The sequence below is a fragment of the Capra hircus genome, chromosome 18 (assembly GCF_001704415.2).
Source record: "Capra hircus breed San Clemente chromosome 18, ASM170441v1, whole genome shotgun sequence".
Lineage (NCBI taxonomy): Eukaryota > Metazoa > Chordata > Mammalia > Artiodactyla > Bovidae > Capra > Capra hircus.
In genome coordinates, this window is record NC_030825.1 from 54,427,049 (window position 1) to 54,441,949 (window position 14,901).

A 14,901-nucleotide genomic window follows, 5' to 3' on the forward strand; every position below is an offset into this window, starting at 1 on the left:
GGGAAAAACATTGAAAGAAAGTTACATGAAAGAAAGACAGCAGAAAGAAAGAAAAAAGAAATAAAGACAGCAGAAATAAAACAGAAAAGGTTACGAAAGACGATCAAAAAACTTAAGAGCCAGTTCTTTGAAATGGCTTAAAACAAGCAAATCTATGGCAAGAATATACAAAATAAAGAGGAAGGACACAGTATCAGGGACAAAAAAATGGCACGTTACTACAGAGACAGCACGCATTACGAGTAAAAGAATCCTGTGAACAACGCCATGCCAATAATTTGAAAAAGACAATTTCCTGAAGTGTGACAGGGATAGGTAAGGTACAACAAGTTGATGGGAGCCAAATCAGACAGGGCCGAAGGCAAGTTGAATTTAAGTTTTATCTGGAAGGAAGCAGAGAGCCCTGGCAGGGATTTGAGCAGAGGAGCTTCATGACTTGTACTTGACAAAGATGCCTCTGGCTGCCGCAGGGAGAGTAGAAGGCAGAGCCAGGAAGAAGTGGTCCTCTGTGGGAAGAGGGCAGGGCCTGGATAGGGCAGGGGTCAGTCACAGGGATGGGGAAGAGGGGAAGGGCTGGAGGGGAGGCGGAGGAAAAGAGCCGAACTTCCAAGTTTCTGGTGTGGGGACAAGAGGCATGTGTGCCAGGAACACAGGAGGGGCTATGGGCCTGTACTGGAGTGGGAGGAGAAATTTCACAAGCTGAGATTTGACATGTTAAGTCTGAGGTGCCTGTAAAACACTCAAGGAGAGAAAGATGCAGGTGGCCAGACATCCAGGCCTGGAGCTCACCCAAGAGATGTGAGCTGGAGAGTAAACTCACTGCCCCAACTGCCCAGCAACTAACCCCCTTGGAGCCTCTAGGGAGAGAGAAGGGAAAGCTGATGGGGACTGCCGTCAAGCATGGGAAGAGAGATTCTCCAGGAGCATCCAACAAAAAGATCTCGGTGCTGTTACAGCCTGAAGACTGATGTGAGGACCACCACCCTCCCACGTTCCCGCCCCTCCCCCAGTCCAACTGCCTCCTCAACTCAAACCAATGGTTCTGTTACTTCGGAGCAGGACATCTTTGAAAATCTAAAAATAACACTGGTCATCCCAACCCCCCCAATGCCAATCCCATACCACATAACAAACAAGTCATGGGCTGATGCTCCAGTTAACAGACCTAATAGGCCCTCCCTGCAAAGGAAAGGAGAGAGAGTGGGTGGGTCTAGACCGAGACTTAGAAAACCCGAAGGGGAACTGTGATTGGGGGGTGGGCGGTGTGACAAGTGACCTCTTGAAGGAATAAAGACCATCTAAGAAGAGGTCCATCCACGGTGAGGAAGGCCCAGTGGACCACACCCTCCCAGCCCTGAGAACAGAAGGGTCTCAGGTCTGATGTTATGTGCAAAAGGTGGGCAGTGTAGAGCGGAAAGGCAGGGGGAGACTGGAGACCCTTCCTCCCTGCCTCGTGGGAAAAGGCCCCTACGCGTCCTCACCAGATTGGCCACGTTGTCGGGTGTCAGCAGAGGCTGGAGGAATTCGGCCGTGATGTCTGTGTCTGACTGGCCTGAGATCTGGGCTGAGGCCTTCGAGGTTCCCGAGGGGCCTGGCTCCAAGTCCTTGTCCTCATCGTCTTCCCCCAGGTTGGGCTCTGGGATGGAGGAGACGATGAGATGCTGGCTCTCTGGAGGGAGCACCCGGCCCTTCTCTCCTCTCAGGTACCCCTGCCCCCAAGCAGCTTCAGCAAACAGCAGCAGTGTGCCCATGTGACCCTGGGGAACTACCCACCTCTCTCTAGGCCTCAGTTCTCCTCATCTGAGAAATGTAAACACCAGCCTGGCTGACCACACTAAGCTCCAAGAAGACAAAAAGGCTAACTAATAAGCTCACAGAGCTTTATTGCTGAAAAACACCTATCTTTGAAATAGTGCTCAGCCTCACAGAGAATCAAGAAAAAGTAAAACATCCTAATAAGACAACAGATTTGCCTAAATGATGAACAACAACAACAAAAAGTTAGTAGTGACAGTTGTTAGTGGGGGTGTGAACTGTGGAAGTATAAACTGGTATGGCCTTTGGGAAAGACAGTTTGATAGTAGGTCAAAATTTTAAACGTGTATACCTCTTCAACACAGCAGTTTCACTTATAGGATCTACCCTAAAAACTTACAGATATAGCTAAGGTAAAATGCACAGCGAATTCACAGCAACACTGACGCTACAGAGATACAGCACACAAAGTCTATCAAGAACAGGCTGGGTTGAATACAAGCACAGAGGTTCTAGCTCAGGGGGAAAAACTAACTTAGTATGAACCTTAGAGAAAAAGCTTTGTGTGCAAAGATGTTCCCTGAAGCTGTAGTTATAAAAGTGGGAAAGCTGGAATGTTCAATAGAATGATGATTTAAGTAGATTAAGGCAAAAATATGACATGTTACACAATCTCGTCAAGTCTGCAACACACGCAACAGAGCTGATACCCTGCATTAACCAAGGGCACCTCCAACTCAATTACAAAAGGCTGAGTAGCCCGATAGGACGGGTACTTCACATAAATGCAAACAGCTAATAAATGTAAAACTCCAAAACAGGCAAGAAAGCAAATTTAAACCAAGGATACCATTTATACCCAGGGTTTACCCAGTGGGGTACCTGACACTCACACACTGCTGGGGTGGCATACACTGATGTGATGAAAACTGTGGGAAAGCTGCTATCAGACATTCACAGAATTCCCTGGAGATCCAGTGGTTAGGACTTCCTGCTTCCACTGCAGGGATCGTGGGTTCAATCCCTGGTCAGGGAGCTGAGATTCCACATGCCACAAGGAGTGGCCAAAATAAAGAATAAATAAATCACGTGGATAGGTGGAGAAAAACAGATCTCTACCTCAATCTTCATACTCAGCAAGTTATTTTTCAAAAAAAAAAAAAAAATCCCATCCTTTCTTTTTGGGGGGGAGCATCATGGGCTCTGTGTATTGCAACACAGCCCCCACCCCCAAGATTACTTCACAGGAAAGGAGAACTCTACATATCAAAGGCATTTCTGAAAGAAAACCTAAGTGTTAATACTTGTGGCTTTGTTACTTTGGGGGAGAGGGATGAAAGGGAGACTATTTTCATTTTACTCCTTTCTGTATAACTTAAGTAATTACTTTTGAGTATATTATATTCTTTAATAATTTTACTTTGACATCACTTATTATATATCATCATATTTATACAATATAATCTATCATGTAAATTAAGCTTACAGTTTCCTATAAATAATTAGACATTTTGGATGTGGTCAGTCCCTGCCACCACCTCCTGCCCAGCCTGACCCGGCTCCTCAGCTCACCCAGCTTCATCTTCTTGAGCGTGGAATCCGAGTCGTCTCGGGGCCGCTTGCGGGCATCCTTGCTGCTGGGCATGTTGCGGGCGATCTCCACCTGAGGCGTGCCCAGGTCCACCAGCAGGGTGGTGATCTGAGCCTGGAACTCCAAGGACGCTGGGTGCTTCAGCACATTCAACAGGTGCAACTTGAGGTTCTTACGCACGCTGCTCACCTGAGATTTGGCCAGCGTTGGGGGCAGATTGGCTGCGAGCAAAGTAGCATGAGCTTTATGCTGTGGACAGAGCTCATGGTGCCCTGCCCACCTGCCTTCCTAAGCCCCACCTTGGGCAGTGGTGGCGGGCATCTCCTGGCAGAGCTCCTTCACTCTCAGATCTACTATGGCCTTCCTCCTGTACAAGCTGATATTCCCCTGAGAGGTCTCCCTCGGTATTAGTCAACCTTAAAACAGAAAACCCGGCCTCCCTTTTATTAAACATTAAGTCTCATCTCCCTCTACCTTTGGTCTGGAAATTCCAACACACTGTTCCTAGGGAAAGCAATAATCACCTGCAGAATGTTTCAACTGAGCTGCCACAACAGTTCATTGTTGGTCCCTGACACCAGAATGACCTTCAAACGTCTAACAATCACCTTGAGAGGTGAGTCTCTCCTGTTCCACAGCAAAAGAGGATGCCTGCAATTGTGCCTGCCCAGCATCCTTTCCCACTTCCTTAGCCAACAACACTCCCATTTTCCTTTGAGGGAACCACCCGGGCTCCATTCTCAGTCCACGGGGGCAAGAGCCTCAGAGCCAGTAAGAACACTGCAATTCCTTGGCCATTGTGATTGGTTGGGAGATAGGCTCACAATGTCTTCTTGGCCAATCAGAAACAATGAGCCCTTGGACCTCTGTTGGAATGGCTGGGAAGGAGACATTCTCTTCCCCATGGGGTTGCCAAGAAGATGGAATGGAAGTCTGGAACAATTGGGGGCCATCTTTTCTACCCTAGGAAAGAGACACATTAGAGCCAGCAGAGGGACTCTTGATCTTCACACATTCACACCTCAGCCCCGCACCTTTCAGTCTCACACATGCACAGAAGTAGAGACCAGGGTAATGAATCACCATGTAGCCATCAACATTTCACTGATCTTGGCACATCTTTCCTCCTGCTTTTTTAGGGGAGACAGGGGAAGAGCTGGAGTATTTTGAAGTACTTAAGACACCAGGTCACTTCACCCACACATACCTCAATGTTAAAAGCAGCTCTGAACTACGTTTCTGTCACCTGCAATCACTGAAAGATATGTGTCTAATCTGGAGAATCCTTCCTTATGTCCATAACCTACTAGATTAACGATGGTGAATGCTTTAGGGGCCTGATATTTAGCCCACATTTTCTCAGAAAAGAGGAGACTGGTCTGTGGACAGGGGAAGCAGGGGAGGGGACCAACCTACCGTGGAGGGTTTCATAGGCCTGAATCACCTCCGACATGAACATGGGCCTCTGGCGGGCAATATTGGCCAGGGAGCCCAGGGCTGTGGTCAGGTTGATGGAGGAGATAGCAGGGTGCACCATGAACTTGAGCAGCTGCTCCAAGGCTGCCTTGCCTTCTTCCCACAGCACATCTAACGAGGGAGAGAAGAGGACCAGTTAGTAGGGGGCTTTCTCCCTGGCCTCCAGAGAGAGCAGTCTTTGGGACCAAAAGGAGAGAGATCCTCGTACATGGATACGCTGTGACTGGCTGAAAAAACTCAGGAGATTTAGTGCGTGATGAGTCTGACTATAATACTATTAATAAAAATCGAGAGATGACGCTCAAAGCGTGGGCTTGCAATACTGACAAAGTAGAAATAATTTAACATATCCAACTATAAGGAATCTGTCTGAACTGCACTGATGTAAAACTCTGAATATGTATACATGTGGCAACACACAGATAAAGGACTCGAAATTCTCTGAACCACCATGTTCCTTGATCCAGTCACCAAAAGTGACTAAACAACTGTGGCAAGTATCTTTCCTGACACTTATTATGCAAAAACCTACTGGATCCGACATAATACAAAACAGTGAATAAAATATAGAATATAATATAGCCATTCTAATGGAATATTTTGTAACATCTGAACATGATACTGTTTGGAAAAGATGCAACTTAATTTTTGTTGAGTTCAAAACGTGGTCAAACAATCCAGAAGAACAGCTAGTATCTGTGGAACGCTTACTAGGCCAGCCATATAAACTCATCAAAAAGCTCGTACTAACACCCTAAAGGAGATGCCATAGTAACAACTCTGGATTTACCAATGAAGAAACAGGCTCAGAGAGAACAGGTCGGGTGCTCAAAGGCAGAGCAGGGATTCAAACACAAGCCATTCCACTTTCATGCCTCTCAGCTGGGAGTATTAAGAATGGCCCTGTTTTCTGTAAACAATAAACCCAACAAACACAGAAACTATGAACACACACATATAAACACCTGTCTCTGCACAGAAAAGGTCCGAAAGGAAACAATACTTTTAGCGGTATTCATCTCTGAGGAGCAGGACCGGGGAAGGAAGTAATTTCCCTTTCTACTCCTCCGTATTTATTGCTTGACACTAAAGCGTGCCTGTGCTACTTTTATAGTTTGCAATCAGAAAAACTGTGTAACTAGCTGGTATTTACTACTGAGTGCTCACATTCTCATGGAACAGCACTACAAGCCTGGAAGGGTACCATTACCACTTTCATTTTACAAAAGCAAGACAAAGTTCAGAAAGAAGTAGTTTGCCCCAGCTCGCGTGAGTAAGAGAGGTAACGCTGAGATCTGAACGTGGCATCAGGGCTGTATTAAACTGATTCCAGAAATGAAAAACTAAGAAGAGAGGGGGAAACGGGGAAGGAGGAGGAGGAGGGAGCTGGTGCAGTGCCAGGCCAATGGGACCAGCTGACGGGGCACTCACTGTACTGGATGTAGGGGTGGTCACGAGGGATGCGGTCCAGGCTGATGTCGTGCTCCTGGCGTCGGGGCACCTCCGAGTCAGCCATGCGGGGCGAGAGGGTGACGATGAGGCCCTCCACGAACTTGATGGCATGGGTACGGATGCCGTCGTTGTCAGAGTCCAGCAGCAGGATGATGTCCCCAGCCATGGCTGACACCATATCCCAGCAGGCCTCCTGGAGCTCACTGATCACCCGTGACTTCACCATCCACTGTGTGTGGGCCGGGGAGGGGCGGACAGACAGGCAGATGGGGACAAGACACCAATCACCGACTCCGCCACAACTCAGAGATCCATCAACGATGATAAATACATTCACTGGGGACATGTTCACTGAGTTAGAACTCCGTCCCTGGCCCTGGGCTAGGTGATGCGGGGGACAGGACCCAGTGGTGACCAGGCCAGGCCTGGTCCTGCCCTCATAAGGTTCAGAGGTAGTGACAAGGCTGAGTGTTGGAGGCTCAGATCTTAAAGAGGCCAAAGGAACAACAATGCCGACCTCTCAAGGTGGTGGCAAGAGAGTAAATGGATTTCTTCCTCTCAATAATGTTAATGTGCATCACACCACAGTGTGGACCCAGCTGGCCCATTTGGTCACAAGACCTGGTTCTCAGGGACCGTTTGAGGAATGCATAAATGGATGGATGGATGCAGGGAAAGATGGGTTAATGGCAACTCCTGGGCCTTTAGAACTTAGAGCCCCTCGTTGTCTGTCCCTAAAGATCGACAGCACATCTTGACCTTGGAAGACGGGATCTGACGCTGGTTGTGGGCTCTAAGAGGCGAATGAGGCCTGTCAGGCTGGGGCAACCCCAGGCGGGCAGGGAGCCCCTACCTGCAGGGCCACCTTGTAGAGCTGGGTCATGGTGAGGATGGCCTTCTTCACCACATTCACATTCTCATCCCTCAAGAGCATGTTGAGGTTCGCGATCAGTTTCAGCAGCAGCTCAATGTCTCGCTTGCTGGGGATGGAAGAAGAAAGGCAAGGTCAAGGTGGCCTTTGTGCAGGTGAGGGGAGCCTGCGGCCTGCCAGGAAAGGGAAATCAGGGCCAGTGTGTCAGAAGACTGGAAGGCAGATAGGCACCCGTCGTGTCTGCCAGCATCTGGTACCTTCGGACATAGGTGAGCTCAACCGTGGTCTAGGTTGGTCCTGCAACACCCACTCTCTCGTACTGTTAGGGCCCACACAGTTCACCTAAGATGCAGCAGTGCCAGACCACTGGTGTGAATCTGAACAAGCACCTTTGTCTCATTTTGAATAGGCCTGGAGGCCCTGTTGTGAAAACTGCAACAATACATGTAAAGCTCTTAGAAGGGTATAAGAAAGCATTCAACAAATATTAGTCATTAATATTTTAAAGCACTCTGTCTTATGTAATCATGAGTTTTGTTTACTAATTTGTTTACCTAAGATGGAGGGCTCTGAAAGTAGGGGATTCTTTCCCATCTGAGTACTAGCAGATTCTCATTTTTTGTTGAAGGAAAGAATGAAAAGGCCTTCAATAAATATTTGTTCAGTGAATGAATAAATTCAAGGCTACACCCAGAGCTCAGAATGTGAATTTTTACATCACGTTACAATCTTAAGTTAAATATTAAGCTAATCAGTCGAAAAATATGAAACTCAACTATCAGCTACATGAAGGCAGAAACAATATCTGTTTTTATCCAGTTCTATTTCTACAGCCTGACACAAATGCCTGGCACATAGCAGTCATGTGATACATATCTGGAACAAAAAGTGTTTTGGCAAACTCAGAAAACATACCATGGATTGTCCCAGTGATCTATGAAAATTCTGAAATACTATGTTACTTACCTGAAATTAATATATTATAAATCAACTATACCTCAAAAAAAAAATCACTCTTTTTTGCTTGTTTGGAAAAACAGTTAAATTTTTAAAAATCAAAAGTGCTATATATGCTAACATGTTAAAAAAAGACAAAATAAGCGTTTATCAGTGAGGAGAGGGAATGGGGGAGGGGCAAGATGGGGGAGGGGGATTAAGAGGTACAAGCTACTACATACAAAATAGATAAACTTCAAGGATATATTGTACAGCTCAGAGAATATAGTCAATATTTTACAATAGCTGAGTGGAATATAATCTATAAAAAATTTGAATCACCATGTTGTATATCTGAAACTAATATATTATTATAAATCAAGTATACCTCAATTGGACAAAAAAAACTCTCCCAGTAAAAGATGGGAGATTGAGAATCTGGGCAATGGTGTTATGGACATGGGTTAAAATCCCAGCACTGCCACATACTGGCTGTGTGACCTTAAGAAACTCACTTCACCTCTCTGATTCATAGTTTTCTCTTCAGTTAAATGGGCCAAACAAATAATCCCATGTGTGAGGCTTGAATAAAAAAGTGTTTGGTACAGCAAGGGAAATGGTTGAAAAATGGTCGGATGTTGTTTACAGTCTGGAGGCAGAGTCGACAGTCCTTACTGATGATGTAGATGTGAAGTGTTGAAGAAGCAGAGGAAGAGTGGACGAGTCTGAGACTTGGACCTTATTAAGTATCTGCTGGGGAATCAGGGAGGGAGAATGCGTGTGGGAAGCGGAGGGCAAGACTCTCAGGGCAGGAGCAGGCCAGGAGCCCGAGAGGCCAACTCCAGCAGGGGCGCTCCCACACGTGCCCTGCAGCGCCCCGTACCAAGCCTCCTCGATGAAGCCGATGACAAACTTGCGCACTTCGATGGACTTGTCTGCCTGGAAAGCGATGATCTCCTGCCAGGGTCAGGAGGAAGGTGGGTCAGAGTTGCACCAGGATCCCCTCCCTTATCCCTACACCCATACCCCTTCTCTCCTGCTGGCCACTCACATCCAGGAAGTTGTCCAGTAGTGTGGGATCTTTGTTGATGATCAGTTCCTGCACCTGGAGGCAGATCGGGAAAGAGGGGGGACACAAATATAAAACCAGGGGCCGGTCAGTACAGACAGGCACACAGAGGAGAAACCCGCATGGGGGCAGCAGATACGTTCAGCTCAGGTTCAGCTCAACTCCCAGCATGGCCTAGGCAAGCGGCTTCCCTTGAGCCTCAGTCTACCCTTCTGAGGCTTCAAGAAGAAGATGCTACAAGGTGGCGCAGGTCCTAGTGGACCAGTGAGCATGTGAGAGGTGCCGTGGGACTCCTACCTTCCTGAGGCTCATCCAGCAATTCTTTCCTCGCCCCTTCTGTTTCTACTCCCCATTAAACTGCTGCAATTCAGCAGGCATTTTATCACAGGGAGAGCCCATTTCTTGAGGACTTTGTGTAATACCTGCCAGGCTCTTTGGAATAAGCCCCTTCCAAAAACACTCTCACAGAAGCTCGTGCCTACGAGCCAAGGCACTGTTGGTGAACAACCCTGACAACCACCCCATAAGGGAGGCCCCGTCAGAACCCCACTCACTGCTGAGGTGGCGTTGGCTACCCAAGGCCATGTGCAGAACAGGCAGAACTGGGGTCCCCTGAACTCCACCTGCCTCCTGTTCTGAACCACACTCAGCACCCCCTAATTCCTCATCCTCTTTTGCTTCTGTACAAGCTATTCTGCCCTCTGCTCAAGACACTCTCCCTCTTTCCCTTGGCCTGGTTCTCGACTTCTCCTCCAGGTCTCAGCTCAGACATCCCTCTTCCAGGAAGCCCTCCCTGACTGCCCGCCACTAGGCTGGGTCAGAAGCCCCCTCTAGGTTCCACCCCGCCCCCCCCCCCCCCGGGGACCTCCATCTCAGCCCTGCCTACTCTGAGTCCCCACTGTTGGGTCACCTGCAGGTCTTCCCCACTGGACAGGACTCTGGTGGAGAAGAAACTTGAGAATCAAAAGCATAGCATTTGGAGTCTGAATCCAGCATTCAGGCCCTAATTCTGTCAGGTCCTAGCAGAGTGACCTTGGGCTAATTTAAGCTCTGAGACGCTACTTCTTTCTCTGTAAAATAGAGAAGAAATTACCCTGCCTCAGAGAGCTTTTGTGAGAATTAAATGATGGTGTGGCCGAGCAGCGCTGAGTGCCATATCCCGAGCTCTTAGACGTGGATGCTAGCGTCAGTACCCGTGCCCTCTTTGCCGAGGCTCCCACCCCGGCTCCTCTCGTCCTGCTTAGCCCAGCGTCACCCTCTTCCCCTCACCTGTTTGAGCACTGTGATCTTTGAGTCGTTGGTGATCAGTGCCGCCTGGTTCAGGAGATCTACCACCTGGAAGGAGGGTGGAAGGCAGGTCAGCCCAGCTCCTACGGCACTCCTGAGCTCTTCCAGCTAGGGGTGGTGCCCCTAGAGAGGGCCCAGGCCTCCCCATTCCACACCTCTCTCTCGGTACTCACTCTCTCTGATGTGGTCATGCCATCGATGCCAGGCCCCTCCTCTTGAGTGAAGAACTGTGATGCCACACTCCGGCGTGTGACGCTGTCCCCACTGCTGGCTGCCATGGCTGCGGCCCGGTACCTGCTGGAGAGGAGGATGGAGCAAGCTCTGGGCCGTTACTCCACTGTCTGTGAAGGACCCAACCCCCCTTCCCAGCCTGTTGGGTCCTTTTAAGCCCCTCCTCCTTCCAGAGTCTGGATATGACTGTATGTATTCTTGGGGCTATAATCTGGGGGAGACTGATGTCTCCCGGCTCAGAGGCTGTACCCCGTGGAGAACCAAGCCTCACCTCCAGTACTTTACAGAGAGCAGGCTGACCACAAACAACCGCTGGAGGACTGAAGAGATGCACGCAGAGCAGCCACCTCTCTCTGGTCTCAGTGCCCTTCGTCTCTCCAGCTGGGTCCTCCACACAGTAGGTAAGTACTCAATACATCAGAGAAGGCCTAATCAAATAAATTATACTTCTGCCATTTTCTGGAATATTATGACACTGTGTTTCAAAAGAAGTGGGGGATATTTCTGGACATCTCTCCCAAAGTCACACTGGTAAAAATCAAGAAATAAGAAGGATATCAATTACAACACTATTCCCAGTAGCACAAGACCGCTGTCAACCCGAGTCTTCTCAAATAGGGAGACGGGCTGAAAAACTGTGATACATCCACAAAATAAAATACTACGCAGCTGTAAAAAGGAATGAGGCAAATCTCTCTGTGTGCTGATAGACAGTGGGCTCCAGCACATACTAAATTAAAAACAAAGTGAAGGCAATCGTTACTCTATGTTCCCTTTTCACAAAAGAAAGGCAAAATATATGTATTTGTTAAAAAAAAAAAAAAAAAAACGAGTGGAAGGAAAAACCAAAAAGTAGAAAAGGGAGGAAATAGGGAAAAAAAGGATGGGTCTCAAAGAACTATCATCATGAAAAGATGACAGTGACAGTCTGCTGCCTCACAGAGGAATGTATACGATTCAACTGATTTTTGTCAAGTTTGTGATGTATGTACACAGAATGACCTGAGGCAAGAAACAGCTGGGTCTCAGCTGTCTCTTCTGTAAATCAGGGATGGCAACAGTGGTGATCTCCCAGAACTATTCTGAGGATTGGATGAGTTAACACACATAGTAAACATAAGTATAGCTATTTTCACGTGCAGGGAAAGAGATCTGAAGGCTATTGCAGAAAACTGTTAATAATTTGAGGAAGTGAAAAAGATGCATCTTTTGAAAGAACCATAATATACCGTACACAGCAGTTTATACTCAACAGGTATCTGCTGAATGAATGACCGTCCAACAGCCTCCTTCCTGGTCTCCCTGCTGCCTGTCACCCCCACATCTTGCTTAGAGTCAAAGCCAAGTTAAGTCCTCACCACGGCCGGGCAGACCTTACATGAGCTGGCTCTTCTGTTTCTGCTCCTTCTCTTGGCTCTTTCTGCTCCAGTCACTCTGGCCTCCTCGTCATCGCACCAACATACCCCTTCCTCTAAGCCTTTGTGCTTCTCTTCCTTCTACCTGGATTACCCCTCCCTTCAGATACTGCCGCAGCTCCCTTCCTCCTTATCTCCTTCAGGTCTCAACTCAAATATCCCAGCAGCGAGGTCTTCTCTGACCATCTGATTTCAAATTTCCACTTACTCTTCCTCACCGTCTGTGTCGCTTTGTTTTTCTCCATGGTATGGATCATTATAAACACACTACATATTTATAAGCTCCATGAGGGAAGAGGTGTGGGTGTTCACTTTATCCCCAGCATGGAACAGTGCTTGGCACCGAGTGAAGAAGAAGAAGTGAAGTCACTCAGTCGTGTCCGACTCTTTGCAACCCCATGAACTGTAGCCTACCAGGTTCCTCCATCCATGGGATTTTCCAGGCAAGAATACTGGAGTGGGTTGCCATTTCCTTCTTCAGAGATCTTCCCAACCCAGGGATTGAACCCAGGTCTCCAGCACTGTAGGCAGACCGTCTGAGCCACCAGGGAAGTCATCTAGTAAGTACTCAATAACAATCTACTGAGTGTGACTTCCCTGGTGGTCAGCGGTTAAGACTCTGAACTTCCAATGCAGGGGACACAGGTTTGATCCCTGGTAGGAAACTAAGATCGTACATGCCACGCAGTGTGACCAAAAGATTAAAAAAAAAAAAAATCTGCTGAGTAAACGTCAAAGGGCTTCAACAATCACTGGGCTTAGGATCCCTCAGTATCCTTAGTTTGCCCTTTGGCTCTGGGAATGCTTGAAAAATAACAGCTAATATTTATTGAACATTTAATATGTGCTGGGCACAATTCTCACCCAGTAATTTATTTAAACCTCACAACACCCTATAGCCCATCAAGCTCCTCTGTCCAGGGGATTTCCCAGGCAAGAGTACTAGAGCGGGTTGCCATTTCCTCATCCAGGGGATCTTCCCCAACCTAGGGATTAAACCTCAGTTTCCTGCACTGCAGGCAGATTCTTTGCCACTGAGCCCCCAGGGAAGCCCCAATTCTCATATTACAGATGTGGATATATGAAATCCAAGGAAGTAAAATCACTTGATCAAAGGCTCATAACTTGTAAGATGCAGACCCAGCAGCCTGGCTGCAGAACCTAGCCTCCTCAGTAGTGCACTGGACTGCGTCTCTAAAAAGAACTGCTTCCCCTGCCCCCCAGCTCTGTTCATGCAAATTAAAGGTCACGGCCACCCAACAATTCAGTATACTGCTGTTTCCCAGCAGAACACAATGAACGCTTTCATGATGAATTTTCTTCTCTTTTCATGATGAGAATACACTGAGTCACCCAAACTTTTTACCTGGTGTCCTTCCTCTTCCACTGTTGGTTTGTTTTTTTTTTTTTTTTTTAATGTATATCCATATTTCATTTGGGCTTCCCTGTGGCTCAGCTGGTAAAGAGTCCACCTGCAACGTGGGAGACCTGGGTTCGATCCCTGGGTTAGGAAGATCCCCTGGAGAAGGCAGAGGCTACCCACTCCAGTATTCTGGTCTGGAGAATTCCATGGACTGTCGCAGAGTCGACACAACTGAGCGACTTTCACTTTCAAATATTTCCTCTACTTTTGTCAAAAAGGAAGCATATGATAAACATTGTTTTCCATTCTGCTTTTCCCTTAATATATGCTGCAGTACATTCTTTGTCTCTGGTTCCTTTTTTACCCCCTTCCCTCATTCCTTTTTACAGTTTCATATTTTATTTTCTGACGGCTATCCGTTTTTTCCCTGCCAATCTCCCTACTACAGAACATCTGGGGGTGGCTTGTAGTCTTTTGCTATCAACAATAATCATCGTTTCCCCTTCCGTCTCGCTGTGCTCCTTATAGAGTCCTGCCGCCCCACTTCCACCTGGAGTACGACGACTTCCCTTACATACACAGTGGCCCCCCGAGAATCGTTCATTCATTCAACGAACCTTAACTGGGAGTTTTCAGCGCGATTCCGCAGTGCTGGGAACACAGCGGAGACCGACAGACACCCAGTCCCTAAACACCGTGGGGCTCATGGTCACAGACAGGACTCACAAGCCACACAAATAAAGGTTCAATAACAAGTGAGACCCCCCAGTGACATGAAGGAAAGGAACAGCGACCTATGAGATCGTCCAACAGGCGGATTTCGGGATGGAGGGCGGGAAAGGAGGGCTTCGCAGAGGAAGTGACGTTGGTGCCAAGATCAGAAAGATGAATGGGAGTCAGCCAGGCGGAATGAGTAAAAGGATGTTGCAGACAGAGGGGACGGCATGTGCAAAAAGCCTGAGGCGGGAAAGCGTATGGCGAGTTTGAGGAAATCGAAAGGCCAGTGCAGCTGGGCGAAAAGAGGGACCAGCAAATTGGTACAGCTGAGGCCGGGCGGTGCGGACGCGCCTTGGCGGCCACGCTGGAACTTTGCCCTGAGGGTACTGGGGAGCCACGGATGGGTCCAAAAGCTGGGCAGAAACTGGGGTCCCGAGCGTCACTGCTCCCTTCTCCTCTCAGTGTCCTCACTGCCCCCGACAGCGCCCCTAGCCTTTCAGAGTCCTTCCTCCCTTCGTCCCTGGCGCCCACGCTGCTCGCCCCCCGCTCACCGCGGCTCCGGCTTCCGTCCCCCTCGCGCCCCCTCAGCAGCGCCTCTTCACAGACGCCGCCGCCATCTTCCGCTCGCCGCCGTGACACTACGCAATCACAGCACTCGGCGGATCGCTGGGAAATGGAGTCCACTCTGTACCAGCGCCTCCGCCCCTACCGCGCGAGCGGCCTTCCGCCCTCCCCCTC

At 48.4% G+C, this 14,901-nt stretch overlaps 1 protein-coding gene across 3 annotated transcripts in view; it reads right to left on the minus strand.

Moving 5' to 3' along the window:
• SYMPK (symplekin) overlaps positions 1–14,884 on the minus strand; it is a 33,260-nt gene extending 18,376 nt beyond the window's left edge. Inside the window, exons 1-11 of one of the 3 annotated variants that reach the window (XM_018062631.1) lie at positions 14,715–14,884; positions 10,940–11,096; positions 10,611–10,734; positions 10,420–10,485; positions 9,133–9,186; positions 8,965–9,038; positions 7,128–7,254; positions 6,254–6,503; positions 4,763–4,933; positions 3,328–3,567; positions 1,482–1,636 (exon numbers count right to left, since the gene is read on the minus strand). In XM_018062631.1, coding sequence (XP_017918120.1) covers positions 1,482–1,636; positions 3,328–3,567; positions 4,763–4,933; positions 6,254–6,503; positions 7,128–7,254; positions 8,965–9,038; positions 9,133–9,186; positions 10,420–10,485; positions 10,611–10,715 — 1,242 coding nt within the window. In that variant the 5' untranslated portion in view covers positions 10,716–10,734; positions 10,940–11,096; positions 14,715–14,884. Of the gene's footprint in view, positions 1–1,481; positions 1,637–3,327; positions 3,568–4,762; positions 4,934–6,253; positions 6,504–7,127; positions 7,255–8,964; positions 9,039–9,132; positions 9,187–10,419; positions 10,486–10,610; positions 10,735–10,939; positions 11,197–14,714 lie in introns of all 3 variants that reach the window. The other 2 variants (XM_018062633.1, XM_018062632.1) reach the window with 2 other exon arrangements.